General features: G+C 42.5%; 2 protein-coding genes across 4 annotated transcripts in view; one reads left to right on the top strand and one right to left on the bottom strand.

Moving 5' to 3' along the window:
• ZC3H8 (zinc finger CCCH-type containing 8) overlaps window positions 1–16,884 on the bottom strand; it is a 198,893-nt gene that overhangs the window by 47,469 nt on the left and 134,540 nt on the right. The gene's annotated exons all lie outside the window — the stretch shown is intronic.
• TMEM87B (transmembrane protein 87B) overlaps window positions 1–16,884 on the top strand; it is a 48,195-nt gene that overhangs the window by 5,693 nt on the left and 25,618 nt on the right. For 2 of the 3 annotated variants that reach the window (XM_082357864.1, XM_082357865.1), the window contains 9 exons: window positions 1,163–1,254; window positions 3,053–3,187; window positions 4,161–4,214; window positions 5,643–5,733; window positions 7,552–7,613; window positions 7,853–8,036; window positions 10,941–11,040; window positions 14,994–15,087; window positions 16,627–16,697. In XM_082357864.1, coding sequence (XP_082213990.1) covers window positions 1,163–1,254; window positions 3,053–3,187; window positions 4,161–4,214; window positions 5,643–5,733; window positions 7,552–7,613; window positions 7,853–8,036; window positions 10,941–11,040; window positions 14,994–15,087; window positions 16,627–16,697 — 883 coding nt within the window. The remainder of the gene's footprint in view (window positions 1–1,162; window positions 1,255–3,052; window positions 3,188–4,160; window positions 4,215–5,642; window positions 5,734–7,551; window positions 7,614–7,852; window positions 8,037–10,940; window positions 11,041–14,993; window positions 15,088–16,626; window positions 16,698–16,884) is intronic. The other variant, XM_082357866.1, reaches the window with a different exon arrangement.

The raw sequence follows: 16,884 nt of genomic DNA on the forward strand, positions 1-16,884 counted from the left end.
AAAACAGTTTTAAAAAAGAACAAAGTGGGAGGGCTTTTACTCTCTGATTTCAGAACTTAACATGAAGCTACGGTAATCCTAACACTGTGGAACTGTGGTAGACACATAGAACAGTGCACATCGTTGTCAAATTGACTGATTCATGTCATAATTATGAGTCAACTTTTCCCACTTTGTAGATCTAGTACTTTTGTTTGGATAGTGGATATCGTGAATTTTACATTCTTGAGTACTAGAATGTTGTATTCCGTGAACAACTTTGTTCTGGCAGACAGTTAAGTTTCTTTGGGGTCAGTTCGATCCTTTCCAATTTTGTTTTTAATTTCTTTTAGGGTGAATCAGGAGTAGCCTTTACTCTAGAACTAACTTAGCACCACTTCTAAGGTGTGACTCTTCTGCGTCTCTCCCAAACGCTAGGTGTGTTTAATGAGGCCTCTCCACTCTGGCTAGTGCAGACTCTGGCTAGTTCCCATCCCCATGTGAACTCTGAGAATTTTTCAGCTTGTCCCTATGCACCGGCAGGCTGTTATGCAGCCAGAGACCAAGGATCTGTATGCAGATTTCATTGACCCTTTCTCTGTGTAGTTCCCACCTCTTGGGTACTCTGCCCCAGAAACTCTACCAGCCTCAGCCTTGCTTAACCGTAATAATTTAATTTAAGGAATTTAACTGTCTCATTTTGCAGTGACTTTTCGGAGAAATTAGGTAATACTTTACTCATTGTTTCCTTAAAGTAGTCTATTTTATTTATTTATTTTTTAAAGGAACATTTATTTATTTTTGGCTGCGTTGGGTCCTCGTTTCTGCACACGGGCTTTCTCTAGTTGCGGCGAGCCGGGGCTACTCTTTGTTGCGGTGCGCTGGCTTCTCATTGCAGTGGCTTCTCTTGTTGCAGAGCACAGGCTCTAGGCGCGCGAGCTTCAGTAGTTGTGGCACATGGGCTCAGTAGTTGTGGCGCACGGGCTTAGTTGCTCCACGGCAGGTGGGATCTTCCCAGACCAGGGCTCGAACCCGTGTCCCCTGCCTTGGCAGGCAGATTCTTAACCACTGCGCCACAGGGAAGTCCAAAGTAGTCTATTTTAAATTGCGTTCTTGAAACCTTAAGTTTATATTAGAGTATATATATTATTGTTCTAAAATGAGACTTTCTTTCTCTAAACAGTGAAGTCATTCAGTTGCTCTGGGCCTGTGAAGTTTACCATAGTGTGGCTTTTGGAGCATCATACCTGTCACCATGAATATTCTGAGCTGGAAGTAAGTAAAACACAAATTTTAAATGTGTCTAAAGCTATGAAGGAAAAATTAGGAGTTTAAAGATTTATTAGCTTATCAAGTGAGGAGGCCAGAAATAGAGAAGTGCCACAGATTTTGGGACTTAGGCAATAAATGCCTTAATTATATCAAAGTATATGCTTTCTGAGAATACAGATCTTTTAGTTTCCTTGGATCTTATGAAAAATGTTAGTAAATATTTAAATCAGAGTTGTGGAAACCATTGATAAAGGGGACTGTGGGTCACGCACAAATGAAAACCAACTCAATTTAAAGAAGAAATGTAAAAGTTTCACTTCATTCAAATAATTAGTCATAGGGAACCTAGAACTTCAGTGAGTATGAGTAGATTTAGTGAGTATAAGTAGACCTCAGAAAGAGGTGAGGAGGGAAAAGAAGGGGGAGAGTGTGAGAGGAGGAAAAAGAGACCGGTTAGGTCAGTGTGTATTTCCTAAGAACAAAGATATTCCCTTAGATTACACAGTACAGTGATCAGATTTACGAAATTTAACAGTGATACAATGCTAATTGATGTAATAGCTAATAAACCATATTCAAACTTTGCCATTGTCCCAACAACATCCTTTTTAGCAGCTTTTTTTTTTTTTCTTTTCTTTTTCTGGTACAGGATCCAATCCAGGATCACATTGTATTTCTGCAGGTTTTTTTGGGGGGGTGGAGGTGTTGAGGGTGGTTCGTGACATGACATTGATATATTTGAGGTGTACAAGCCAGTTATTTTTACAAAATGTCCCTCAAGTTGAATATTTCTCACGTTTCCTCGTGATTCAATTCAGGTTATATTTTTGGCAGGCATACCAGAAAATATACTGTTTTGTCCCATTTTTGGTGATGTTAACTTTGATCAGTTAAGGAAGTTTCTGCCAGGTTTCTCCACTGTAAAGCTACTACTTTTCTCCTTGTTGTTAACAATAGTTTGTGAAGAAATACTTTTGCATTTATGTGTAAATATCCTGTTTTCTCATCAGTCCTTGTTTTAACATTCTTTGATTCTTGCCTGAATCAAAGCACAGTTACCACTGTGATGATTGCTAAACAATGATTTTCTAATTCCATGTTTTCTTCTACATTTATTAGCATTCGACCATGAGGATACACTCTTTTCCTCTCTCTTATCCGTCTGTCAGTCAATCAATTATCATTATGGACTCATTGATTTTAACTTTGTTGGGTGGGTTATAATATATTACTGTATTTATGTATTTTGCTCAAATTGTCCCATATTTGGCCAATGGAAGCCTCTTAACCTTTTCTTCATGCCTGGGAGTTGCCATTAGGAGCGTGGTTTTATTCATCCATCTAGGAGCCTCATTGTTCGTTGATGTGTAAATGAGTGTTCCCCCTGCACTCAGTTGGGTTTGCCATCTTTGCTTTATGTTAATAAGTGTTTGGTTTATCTTTCCTTGTAATTAAATGCTACTTTCTTTCTCTGTAAAATTTTTTATACCTGGAGTAAAATGGAAGTAGCCCCAGGACAAAGTATTTTGTATTTCTCTGTGAACCATTTCCTTGTAGTAACATCTTAATCACTTTTCTTACTGTAAGAGAATGCTTATATTATGTATTACTGTATCTGAGCACATCAGAATGGCTAAAATGTTATGTTTACCTCAGTTGTACTGAAAATTATATTCAAAACTTTTTCTTTTCGGTATTTTGTTCTATTGCATGTTTCAAGTGTTCCAAGCTGAATAACTTTTTGGTATTATTTAGATATTACATGGAAATAAATTATGACATAGAATCTTACTTTGCATAGGAGCTGTCACAAAAACATGAACTTAGTGTCAGTGAAGACTTTTGTGGTCATTATTTCAAGAACAGCGAATGTTGGACAACAAAAAGTGAAAACTTAGATTGCAACAGTGATTTACAGGTGTTTCCCTCATTGAATGTGAGTACCTGTCTTGCCATGTTGAAATAGAATTTATGTTTCTCCCAGTGAATGCAAGTATCAACGCCTGTTTTATCAGTATTTTGATAAAGGAAGGTGCTTAATTTGTCAATTTTTAGGTTTAGCTCTTTTGTGTGTGTGGCAGTACATAATAAGTGGAACTGTTGTTCCATTTCTTTGTGCCTTTTGCAGCAGTATCCTTGAAAGAGGATCCTTTTATCATCCTTTCATGATTTGCTGTCATTCCATACCTCATCTCTCTTCTGCCCACCCCAGTCAGGGCTTTGCCCCCATCATCCCATCAGAACAGCTCTAGTCAAGGTCCCCAGTGGCCTCCATGTCATTAGATCCCTAGGTCTGTTACTCCTACTGAAGGTCTGTCGGTGTACTTGACTTACCAGCATTTAACATACTTGAACACTCTCCTTTGTGCACGTTCTCCTCCTAGCCTAGAATCTAGAAGACTAGATTCTAAAATGTTAACAGCAGTCATCTCTGGGTAGTGAGGCTGTGGGTCATTTTAACTGATTTTTTGTCCTGTAAATTCTGAAATGAAAATGTCTTTAATAAAAACGTTAAAGGGTTGTTTTAAAAATTTGTGTCAAGGTATAATAAATATACATAAATTTACAGCAAAGCTTGCATATCAGAAGTGTAGGGCTTGATGAATTTTCACAACCTGAACCCACCCGTGTGAATCCCGATCAAGAACAGGGCATTTGAGCACCTCGAGCTCCCTTTGAGTTCCTACTACCCTCCCTGCCAACGGTAACCACTGCCCTGATTAAGGAAGTAAGTTTTCAAAAGTAGGATTTTGTTACGCATGTTTGGGATACAGTGAGATTTGTTCTCTGGTGTTCAGCTTTAATCTCTACTTTTTTCATAACACATTTTTTTTCTTAATTGTTAAAACTATTTTTCCTTATGGAAAGGCAACAATATAAAATGAAATTATTTTATTTTATTTTTCCAGAATAAAGAACTAATAACAAATACCGGAAATGTTTCAAACCAGGAAGGGTCAGCGGTAAGTCATTTTATTTGCCTTTAAATCAAATACATACAGGTTAGAGTAAGACTGAGCAGAATCTGTTGATGGACAGATACTCAGAGAGTGATCTAAAGTAGGGTTAGTAGAATTAGGAAAGAAAAAAGAAGCATTATTTAAAACAGTATATTTCCTTACATAATGTCTGTGTGAATTTTGTACATACTTGGTTCTGTCTTTGTTGAAAAATCTCTTTAAAGGTGTGATTTAACGGTAACTTCTATGTAGTCTTTCTTTATTTAAAAAAATAAAATTCCGCTGCCAAATACCTGAGACAGCACAGCAGTGGGCTGATCTGTATCGTCCTTAAGGAAGTAAAGAAATAGAAACCGTGATGTAGCACAAGGGGGAGGGGAAATTTGGAATTTGGGGAAATTACTCGAAGTCAGAAGACTAAGAGGTTGAGAGGATTACAAGGAGTTGAGTGTAGGGACTGAAAGTGGATTTAGAAGAGCTTGATGTTTGCCTTTAGACTGGGGCTCTTCTGCTTTTATACTGTTTTCTCCAGCCATCTTACAGAGTAGTCTGATAGTGGAAGGGCATTCACTCTGCAGTGAATGGACCAACTCTGCAGTGAGTGGACCAACTCTTTGCTTTGCACAGACTGTCACAGGTGGAGGAGTAGGAAATGAGAGGGAAGGATAGGAAATACTCAGGAAGGAGGAGTGTGAAAAGTTTGGTCCAGCTACATGGGGGCACTGCGGGGTTCACAGGCAGTGCCAGGGGGCAGTTTCAGGCCTCAGTGAGACTGCTAGCAACAGAGTGCCTTAAGGAATTTAAATACTTTAGCCTATACACCGAATCTGAGTCATTTCCAGCAATGTTATCTGACATCTTTCTCCCCCAGTTCAATTAAAAAAAAAACACACATTTAAAAACTGAATGCTTGGGACTTCCCTGGTGGTCCAGTGGTTAAGACTCCGTGCTTCCAGTGCAGGCGGTGCGGCTTCAATCCCTGGTCAGGAAACAAAGATTCCACGTGCCGCAGGGAGTGGCCAAAAAGTAAAAATAAATAAATAAATAAATAACTGAATGCTTGATTATACTAGGATATTAGAAAAACTATTTGAAAGGTAGTATTAAATAAAACATAGAATGGTAACGTTAGGGGGAAAACCTGTAGAAATATAAAAAGTAGAAAACATTGGCAAGTGGAAAAGGCTTTTTTCCTCCTCCATCCCTTTGGGTCTGGGAGGATGGTGGTTAAAAAAAAACAAATGGAGGAAATCCTTCCACTACCCGCTATCCTTCCACAGCCCACCATTCCTTTTATCTGTGTTTTTTTTTTTTTAAAGTAACCCAATTCAGTTCGTAAAAGTTGTTTTAAAATGTGGTGGACAATCATTTAGCTATATCTTATATAGCAATTTAAAAAAATAACATGAAGGATTTCTTTTTCTGTTTCAGGATGTTGTAGCCAAAACACAGAGAGATGGGTTTCATATCTTTATTGTTTCTGTTAAAACAGAAAAAACAGATGCAAGCTGGAATTTGAATGGTATAGTTAAACAGTATGCATGTTTTATTGTCTGCTTTTACTGTATTCTGTATTTTTGTCATTAACCCAAATCTACATTCTCTGTTAAAACACATTATTCAAAAATGATTTTCTGTTAATCACAAAAATGAATAATCTGTTTATTTGGGGTACTTAGAACTTTATGCTTATCTTAACTCTAATATTTATTTTTTTAACGGAATGGAAATTTTAAATTAATTTAAGATAAATTTTGGGAGTTCCCTGGTGGTCCAGTGGTTGGGACTCTGTGCTTCGGCTGCCGAGGGTTCAATCCCTGGTCGGGGAACTAGGATCCCACAAGCCACACAACGTGGCCAAGAAAAAAATAAATAAAATAAAATAAATAAAAGGGTGAATTTTAAAAAAAGATAAATTTAAAAAGTTTTAAACTTCATAGAGGGATACAAAATTCTCCATCCTTCCAGATTAAAAAAAATTTTTTTTAACATGTAGAAATGGGTAGGCGACACCTTATTCGTACTTGAAGTGGATTATATTCTGTTTCTTGAAAATGGCCATCATCAGGGGTTTAAAATTTTTGTTCTTTAAAAAGTTTAAGAAAAAAGAATCTGTTTGTAGCCTAGGAGTAGAAGTAGCATGTCTGGCAACTGTGGCTTCTGTGGTCTGTGAGCTCCCCTGCCTGCCCGTAAGGTAGATGCTCTTTGCCTCGTGAAACCATAGTTCCCGGTGCCCAGTGTGAGAGCAGGCTCACACTAAGCGGTCTTCAAGGGAGCGAATGCTTCCATGGGTCCTGGAATTGCTTTAGCGGTCATTTTCTAGACTGGGTATCTGCTCGGCTGACAGTAGCCAAGCAGCATGTGAGGATCCTGGGGGTTTGCAAACTGCTCTGATTCACCCACTGGGACACAGAAGTGAAGCCAGCCTCTGTCTCTGAGGGGCACCCAGTCCAGAGAGGAGGGAGAAAGCAGTGAGGTGAGTCAGGCATGGCCGCAGAGGAGGCCCAGAGCTGGTCTTCCACGGGGAAGCTGGTGGAGGGGCTGCTCTGGAGAGTGTGAAGCAGGCCTTCCTCCCGGAAGTGCTGTAATGGGCCCAGACCATGCCACACAGGGAGCAGGGGCCTTGCTGCCATCCTGCTCCCCAGCCTGTGCACCCTTCCTTCCCAGGTGTGGCGTCTTTTCCTCTGGCACCAGCAGGCAGCTTTAAGCTTCCGCTGGTTAGTAACTGGCGCAGTTGCTAAGCCTTGCAAGTCTTGCACTGTATTCGGCACTCTGTTTGTTATTGCTCTCGGGCAACAACCCAAACTAGATTCTGGAGTTCAGTAAATTTTTTTTCTTTAATTTTTAAAATTAATTAATTAATTTGGCTGCGCTGGGTCGCCGCGTGCGGGATCTTTAGTTGCAGCGTGTGGGATCTTACTTGCAGCATGCGGGATCTAGTTCCCTGACCAGGGATGGAACCCGGGCCTCCTGCATTGGGAGCTCGGAGTCTTAACTGCTGGACCACCAGGGAAGTCTCTGGAGTTCAGTAATTTATCCAAGTTACATTAAGAAAGACAGAGTCCTCAGCTAGGTCAGGGACTCAGCCAGGGCCAATCTCAGACCAGGACTACTTTGCTGTCTGCATAAGATCTGACTTGACCCACACTTTACAAGAGCATGTATACAAATACGTAAAGATATCTTCATACAGTTACATAATCAAAGGTAAAAATTCAACATTTGTCAACTTGGTTTGTATTCTTGGAGTCTTAAAATGAGCTTACATTGAAAAACTTAAGGAAAACTGGTTGTTAATTTTAATGCCTTAATTTCTTTATCCCCACCCTGCCTTCACCAGTTTCTCTTTCTACGATGGGGCCTCATGGATATATCTCTGCATCAGATTGGCCTCTGATGATTGTGAGTATCTCTCATCATTTTTTCCTTTTTTTAAAAATGAGTTTTGTATCCTAATTGGAACATTTAAACGTTTTAAGAGCTCAGTGGTGGTAATTCCTTGGTAGCTAACACTTTGACATACCCTCTATTTCTGGTTCCATGGTGACTGGAAAATAAAGGATTGCAAACTTGAGTGTAGAAATGTCAATTTTCAAATGATCAAAAGGCTTAACTGACTAAAATTGCTTCTCCTCCCACAGTTCTACATGGTGATGTGTATCGTTTATATCTTATATGGCATACTCTGGCTGATGTGGTCTGCCTGCTATTGGAAAGATATATTAAGAATCCAGTTCTGGATTGCAGCTGTTATCTTCCTGGGAATGCTTGAAAAAGCAGTTTTTTATGCTGAATACCAAAACATCAACAGCACTGGGTTATCAAGTAAGTGGTGACTGTGTCCATGAATATGGTATGACCCAAGAGTCTCCTAGCATTTGTGAGCAGAGCTGTGGGGACTCCCTGCCCCACCTTCATACAATGGTTTGGGAACAACCGTATAGATGACGAGGAGGGAAGCCAAGAAGAGAATATCAGAGTAAGACTCTGATCCAGGCTAGCATGTGTGTTGTCTTCATTTTCTGTTTTCTTCTTGCTGACTTTCCCTTAATTCCCTCCAGGAAAAGAAAATTCCTATTCCCTAAGGTTCAGCTACCCGTGACTGGCTTTAAACAACACGAAGTTCTGGACTGGGGACATCGGGTGCTGCCAATCCTTTTAACATATTTCTCTGTTTTTTTTCCCCATCCTCTTTCTTCTCCTTTCCCCTCCAAAGAAGAAAAGAAAATTTGGCCACAGGGAGTAAAATCAGTAGTGCCAGGATGAATGGTGACTGCAGCGTTTTTGCAGAGAATTTCATGTGACCGTGGGAGATACCATCCCAGCTTACACAGTGGAATGTGGGAAGCAGGCAGGGCATATAGTGGGGCATCCTCAGATGGGTGCCCCAGACTTCTAGAAGATAGAGTTCAAAAGGGCCAGAGAAATAAAGGTACAATTAATTCCATCGCTGAACCTTCAAAAGGGAGATAGCTCAGAAGGATAGAAAGCCCTCAGGAATGTGCTTCTGAGCGGTCAGTTACAAATGATCGTGGTACAGATTTTCAAAGGGTGTAGTTGTGTCTGCTCTTTATTTTAAAATACTCCGGGAAAAAAAGAGGGTGAGTTGGAAAATAGATGAGACAAATTTAGCATAATGTTGATAATTATGGAAGCTGAGTGACGGGTACATGGGAGTTCATTATATCGCTTTCTCTGTGTTGGAGAATGTTTGTAATTTCCCAAAATAAAAAGTTTAAAAAGACATGTACAAAACAATAAAGAAAAGACAAACATCCAGGGAGGCACGTTAGAGGTATTATTACCCTACAAGAAGTTTTAGTGACGTGTGTGCGTGTGTATGTGTGTGTGCCTGCCCTAAACCAGATAAGGAAGGAAGGAAGGATAGAGCTGCTGCATATGACCGGGGGTTAAAGCATTCTTGAATGTCAGAGAAGGTGGATCAGCTCCTTTGCTGCCAGTGGTGGGGGTCTCTGTCTAGAAGAGGGTGGCGTGAACTTGGGTGAGGGGCAGCAAAAGCCTGAGATCCATGAAGAGAAGGAAAGACCATCTGTCGTCCTCAGGGCCTTCAAGCCCTCTGAGATGACACCAGAAGGCCCTTGGAAGAGAAACCCCAGACTGCTTTCCTTGTCTTTGAGGAGTCCTGTGGAAAGGAGAGGCGCCAGACGGGGCCTGGGCTCATGTTGTTTCTGATTTTCCCAAGCGTAAATTCTGTAACCCAGGCTGTCTTGCTTAGCATTCGTCCTGGAAGGATAGACTTCAGAAAAATCAAGCAGTGATGATTTAGTGATTGTTAGGACCCAGCAAGGATACATTAAGAATAGGTCGTGTCAATTGACTTCTTTGTTTTGTGCTTCTAGATTGGCAGTTAGGCAAATGTAATAAATTTAGTATATCTGCACTTCTTCAAGGTATTGGGCAAGGTGTCTAGTGGTTTCTTCTGGAGAAGGCAGAGAAACATGAACTGAAAACAAGAATATTAGGTGGATTCACAACTAGTTTCTGAATGGCTTTCTCCTCTCCATCTTTACCGCCAGCACTCTCAGCATCTCTTGGCTAAATTCTGGAATAGACTCCTGTGCGTTTTCCTCACCTACAGTCTATTCCTCTCCAAGCCATTAAGTAGAGCAATCTTGATAAAATAAAGCTGTCTACTTTATTCCAAGGGTCAGCAAGCTTTTCCTGCAAAGTCTACACAGTAAATATTTCTGGCTTTGCGAGCCATGTAGTCTGTGTTGCAACTTCTCAATTACTGCCATTGGAGCATGAAAGCTGCCACAGACAACAAATGGGCATGGCTGTGTTCCAATAAAACTTTATTTACAAAACAGATGTAGGGCCAGATTTGGCCTATGGGCTGTAGTTTACTAGTTCCTTTTTCACTCCCTTGTTTACTATCATTGACTTCCCACTGCCCTTAGCAACAAGCCCTGACTCATGGCCTGGCCTAAAACTTAGGTGATTGGGCCCCACCTCTGCCCCAGCCTCTTTTCTTGACCTCCCTCGTTACACACTCTGCAGCAGACATGCCGAACTTTCACTTCTTGCAGCATATTTTGCTTTGTCTCTGTTTCCTCCATGCCTTTGCATGTGCCATTTCCTTTGCTTTCCCCTTTCCCTCCTCCAAACGGTTAACTCCTACTCAGCCTTCAAACTCTGGTGTAGATGTCACTTCCTATGAGAAGATTTTCCTGCCTCTTGTGGATTAGGTCGCTTTCATCACAATCCTGGGAGATACAGCAGTTATACAACAGTTACCTCCAGCACTTGCTGAGTTCTGTCCATTTACTTGTCCCGACCAGAGTACAGGCTTCACGAGGGCAGGGAACATGGTGTGTCTTTTACTGTGATAGCCGCACGGTAGGAGCGTGAATGAGTAAATGATGAGGGCAACCTGGAGAAAAGAGAGCTCTTGAGGGCATTATGGTTTTCAGATATTTACAGGACAGGAAAGGGCTCCAATTCTTTGCAGCCTCAAGGGAAGAATAAGAACAGAGGGGAGCTCGGGGAGACAGATTTGCAGTGGACGTGAGAAAGCTGTACCCAGTAGAGCCGATCAGAATCCCCTTCATTGAGGTTTCAAACATCACTTGGGTTAGATGACCTTTAAATGAAACATGGCTAATTTGTCTGAGGTCAGGACGTAACTGTACACAGTACACATTTAGACTCTTGGCGGCAGGCGTCCAGATGGACCCAGAGCGAGTGATTTTCCTTCGTCCCCCTCAGCCCAAGGTTTACTGATCTTTGCGGAGTTGATATCTGCGATTAAGAGGACGCTGGCTCGCCTCCTGGTGATCATCGTGAGCTTGGGATATGGCATTGTGAAGTAAGTACCGGGGCCCGGAAAAGACACTGCATCCCCATCCTGTGATCCCATCCATCTCCGCTGTGACCCCTGTGAAACCCGACACCTCTCAGTATCGTAACACAAACCCCAGAGGGAAACACCTGCAAGGACGTGTTTTTAAAAGATTTCCATGCACTGGCTATTTTATTCTTTTCTCCGATAAAGATCCTGAATTTGAATTCCAGTAACTTTAGAGTTAGATGAATAATCAACTATAAGGATAATGGAACATTTTAAATGACTCTCAAAGTTCAGACCATTTTCTGTTTCCTAGGCAGCATAGTTAGGGGTCATGATTGTGTATGAGATATTGTAAGAGAGAACGCTCTGATTAAACACCAGGTTCAGCAGAATTTCTGGCCGAAACCTGGCAGTCGCCTGAGGCCCCGCTTTCGGGACCCTCTCAAGCAGATCTTTTCTCCCTCTTACCTTTGAGTCCCTGGGCGTGAACTTGGAAGAGCCTGTTCCCTAAGACCCTCTGACCCCCAGAAACTCAAGCCCTCACACTGGACCACAGCTCCATCTTCTGATGGCAGGCCTTGTCAGCTGCCAGGTTTCCCCGCATCCCTCCCCGCTCCGAGCACTTGCTTTACTGTCTTTCTCCTCAGCACTTCATTGTCAGGCTTCCCTGTGATTTCAGTATCCGTTTGAGGATCCTTTAAGAAACCTGAACTCACCTCCTCACCTCTGCCGCTCTTACCTGTCACCTCCCCTCAACTACCGAGTCCCCTGGCCATTTTCTAGACTTGATTATTATTTATTATTGTGTATAATGGCACCCTCTCCGTGGTGGCACATGTAAGCAATCCACTCTTCAGCCTCCCCCATTTCCTGTTTACTTTCTCTAATATGTCAGCTGTAGGCACTCTTGGTCCCTGGTGTGGCCTCTGGCCTATTGATCCCACCGCCTTCCACGGTCCGGCAGGGCACTGATCACCCCTGCCACCCCTGAGGGCCTCCGCCTTTTCCTTTGTCAGCCTCCCTTGATAAATCCAGCTCTCCATCTGTGCAGGCTCAGCCAGGGCCACAGAGTCAGCCTGAGAAGAACACCCCCCACCCCACTGTCTGGCTCAGTTCACTTCATGACCCTGAACTTGAAGGGCACCCTGAGTGCTGCTGGCAGTTCTCGATCCCCTTGCCATTTGTGTTCTGACTCTTCACTCTGCGGAAGACCACTTACCCCTTCTCTCTCCTCACACCTCCCTACCCTCATCCATCGTAGCTGATCTTGGCTCTTTTCTCACTGAGGAATTAGAAGCCATCAGAAGGGAATTGCGGCCGTCAGGTCTGTGTCATCCTCCCCACCTCTGGACCACACGCAGCGTGTTCTGCTCCTGTAAGGCGTGGACCATCCCTGTGTGTGGTTAAGCCCCACCCTGCCCTGGTGCCCTGGGTCCTGTTACCTCCTCTGTCAAAGAAGCTGTTCCAGCAGTCTGTCCCGTTTTCTCTGATAGCGTCAATTTCCCTCTCCGGTGGGCCATTCCCCTCAGCACACTGTTACTTCTGTCATCTTCAGAAGCAAACCCTCCCTTGAACCCAGATGGCCCTCTCCTCTGCTTCTCCTTCATTGCTTTTCCCCTGTGTGCAGCAGCATTTTTCCAATGTGTTGTCTGTACTTGGCCACTTCCACTTCCCTCATTTTCTGTCCTTGTGAGGTTTGGCCCCATTCCTCCACTGAGACTGCTCTTGTCAAGGTCACCTTGACCTCTCCTTGCCAAATCGCAGGGCCCCGCTCAGCCCCCGTGCAGGTGCCGGGTCGTGGAGGCTCCTTCAGGGTCTCCTGTGCTGGAGCCCCCTCGTCTTCCCGAGCTCCAGTGTTGGGGGGCCCTGGGCTCAGGCCCCAGACCTCTGCTCTAGTGACTGGCATCCCCGAGGCTTTATCATCCAGTTCTGTGGCTCTGGCTGCTGAACGAGTCCAGAATGGGCCCATCCCGCCCCTCCACAGCCACCACCCTGGTCCAGGCCACCAGCTTCTCCTGCCGAGACTACACTCCAGTAGCCTCCGAACTGGTTTCCCTGCTTCTGCCCTGGTCTCCCGTCAGTCTTTTCAAACACAGCAGCAACCAAGATGATTCTCTTAAAATGTAACTCCAATTTCATTACTTCTCTGCTCATTTCACTCAGTGAAGCCCAAATTCCATCTTGCGGCTTCTCCGATGGCTGACCTCATCTCCTGCCACTCTCCTCCCCAACACTCTGACCCCTCCTGCTGGTTTTCTTGCTCTCACTGTTCCTTAAACACAGCAGACACTTGGCTCACAGCGCAGGAAGGGCCTCTGCTTGTCAGCTTCTCCCCCGGATCCCAGGCGTGGTTTGCTCCCTCACTTCCTTTAGTTCTCTGCCTCACCATCACCCACCCCAGGGAGGATGGCCCTTTGGGACCCTAATCAGTGCCCATCCTCCATCGCTGTAGCCCCTCATCCCTTTTGATGTGTTTCTTAGCATTTGTTGTCTCTTCCCCCCACTTGCGTGTGACTTCCCTGTATTGTGTCCTGCTGTATCCCGAGGCCCCAGTGCGCTGGGCGGCACACAGCGTGCACTCAGTAACCGTGCACTAATGCACGCACACGTGCTTCTGAGCTCCGGACTGGTGCAGTTACCAAGACTGTAGCGAGGAAACCTTTTCATCTGTTTTGCTTTCTTTTGTGTTTTTGGCCTTAGTACAGTATAGAGAACACAAAACCCTCTGGGTCCCAGGGGCAGCTCACAGCTGTAGTTATGACCATCAGGTGCCAGGGTGCAGAGGGCGGTGGCTGAGAAAGGGATAGAAGACTGAGCTGGTGGGTGAGGGCTCAGCCCTTTTTGACTGAATCCCTTCACTGTCAACTTGTGTTCAACCCTTACAAAGTGAGCGCAGTAACAGTTCTGGCTGTTGCAGGGTTCCAGAAGGCTGGCTATAGTGAATCAGAATTTAGATTAACTAAATTAGATAAATTGTCTGAAATATGAGCTATGGGTATTAGTTCAGTTTTTACTTAGATTTGTTTTAAAATGACTATCATAAGTATTTTTTTTTTCAAAACCAGTTTTTTCTTCTAATTACTCTGAAAGGAGGGTTTTTGAGTTAAAACGTATTCACAATAAATTCTGACTTGCAAGTGTCATGAAATTTGTTCTTTTTTTTTTTTTTGGCCACGCTTTGTGGCCTGAGGGACCTTAGTTCCCCGACCAGGGATTGAAGCTGGGCCCACGGCAGTGAAAGCACCGCGTCCTAACCGTTGGACCACCAGGGAATTCTCGAAATTTCAGTTCTATTTTCAAAATGACTAATTTCAAAGATCATCATCTTTTCATGTTCTCAACTCATTTATACTTTCAAAGAATCAAAACTGTTATTTTAATTCTTTTCAATTCGAAGAATGAAAGCTGGAGTCTGTTCGGACTGTCGTTTGGGAGTATTGAGAGAGGAAGGCAGTGGGATTCAATCTCCTGACATCCTGCTCTTTCTCTGCCCAAGTCATAGAATCAGTGGATTATCGCTGACAAGACACATCTCAGAACACTTTACAATTTCTGTTAGTGAAAGAATTAAATGATTATTTCTGCCAGTGATACTTAGAAGTTGGCACTTACTTCCTAGGTTTCATCACTCTTCTCGTCCATTCTATAGACATAGTACCTGGGTTATGTTAATCATATTGCTTGGATTTCGGCAGCAAGATCCTCTGGCCTCAAAAATATTGCTTCTTAGGCATCAGTACAGCTTCAAGTCGTAGAGAAGGAGGCCAGATTTCCCTGAGCCTGTTTCTGCCTTCTTCCCAGGAAATAATGCTGTTTCCTAAAACGAAGTACCTCCACGGCGGGAAGGGACTGACGTGATTGGATAGTGACATCCCTGGTGTTGGAAATGGGGCCAGTTACTGTAGTCAGATAACGTTTTACTTACCTTGCTTTTTCTTTTTCTTTTTTCTGTTTGCTCCTGCTTGTTCCAGGCCTCGTCTAGGAACAGTCGTGCACCGGGTCATCGGACTGGGGATTCTTTACTTTATCTTTGCGGCTACTGAAAGCGTGATAAGAGTCATTGGGGTAAAAACTACGTCATTCCATTTGCACTTTTTTTGTTGTTGCTGTGAAATATGATTTTACTTTCTATCTCCTGAGATGAATTTTTAAAGATAGGAAGTTTGTGATAAAGGCCCAATTTGAGTTTATTTCCCCCCCTGTGGACTCTTTCCCTTTTTAAATACGTCCTGAACGTATAAGGCTAAACAGAGCACTTTGTAAAATGATGTGGTTATGAAGGCACCACGTGACGTCATCCTAGGAATTAGCTCCATCTCAAAAATGTTCGTGGTTGTTCTTTACGAAGAACATTCGTCTTTATCATTATGCAGTCTGAGCACATTCATTTCTTCCTTAACCCTTGGTTTAAACGTGTAAGTGAAGAGAAAGTTCATTTTACCTCGTGTGCATACAGATATTACGCGTCATCGCTTTTTAAAGTCTCCTTTGGTTGTAAGTTTTCCCTGACTCTTGTGGGCTCAGAATTTGGGGGATTCAGCAGACTCCACGCTTGGAAGAACTAGGAGGAGGTCGTGTTCTGGGGAGAAACGGCTCTAGCAACATGGGCAGCAATGCTTTACTCTCGAGAAGAGCGAATATTTGTATTTGTGAAGACCCCTACATTTCTAGCTCTCGGTTTTCCTTAATAATATGGCTGACAACCGAGTGATTAAGAAGCTTATTATATTTTTACTTGATTCAGAGAACCTTGTAATTTTTAGTCAAAACATCTTTTGGATTAGATGTTTAAATCAGATCACTGTGTACAGAGTGAATAATCTGTATATTGCCACATAACGTCTACTTCATGTAGGTTGATCTGACCCTTAAAGCAGGACATTTGTCCAATAATGTTAAAAGCTTCACTCTTCTTCTGGTGTCTTTGACACATCTGCATTCTGGGTTAGATACACCTGCTCCTTGAAAGGTGCATTTATTTTTACTTTTACATAATAAGGAAGAACTTCGCATTTACATGTATAATTCACAGAAAACTCATCTTTGCTAGAAAGAAAATGGAAAGGATAAACATCCCACGGATAGATTGCATTGTATTTCTTTAAAATTTTACACAGTCAGCATCTTAGACGTGACCGTTTTAAATATGATCCTCTGTCAGCTCTTGAGTACGCATCCAACCTATGGTTTGTTTATACCCTTCCACACAGTTCCTCTTCCTTATTTTACTTTTTTCATGTCCTTTCACATGCGTGGGGATGAAGAGGAGTCCATTTCTTTGGGAGCCATGGCTACAGGTTTGGTGCGGAGAGGGCAGAGATTGAAATGGTTGACCTGAGTCGGGTGGGACGTGCTGTGTTTTATTTGCCACTTTATCATACCCTTTTATGTTATCACGGGACAAGTTGATGACAAACATTTGTTGACACCAAAACAGATAACTTTCATGTGCTCAAACACAATTCTGTTAGGCAATAACGTCTTTTATGTGGCCTTTTATAAAACGATGATATGAGATAAATTGTTTTTCTACATCAGATGATAATTATTATAATACAATGAAACTTTTACATTCAGATTTTTTTCCCTATTTTTATTTTTCAGGATTCTAACCATTTAGCTGTTGTATTTGCTGACATTATTTTAGCTGTTATTGACTCCATTTTTGTATGGTTCATATCCTTTACTGTGTCCTAAAATTGTTGTGTCATTAAAATCAGATTATTTTTAGTTTGTAATAATAATAGAAAGAAATATACTTATGCATTATTGTTACCTCAATATAGAAATTTAGTTGAAGGTGAAAAAGTAACGATTCCTCGAACGAAAAATATCCTTATTTTTTCTATTAGTTCAGCAAAC

The sequence above is a fragment of the Balaenoptera borealis genome (assembly GCF_965194805.1).
Source record: "Balaenoptera borealis genome assembly, chromosome: 15".
NCBI classification, from domain to species: Eukaryota; Metazoa; Chordata; class Mammalia; order Artiodactyla; family Balaenopteridae; genus Balaenoptera; species Balaenoptera borealis.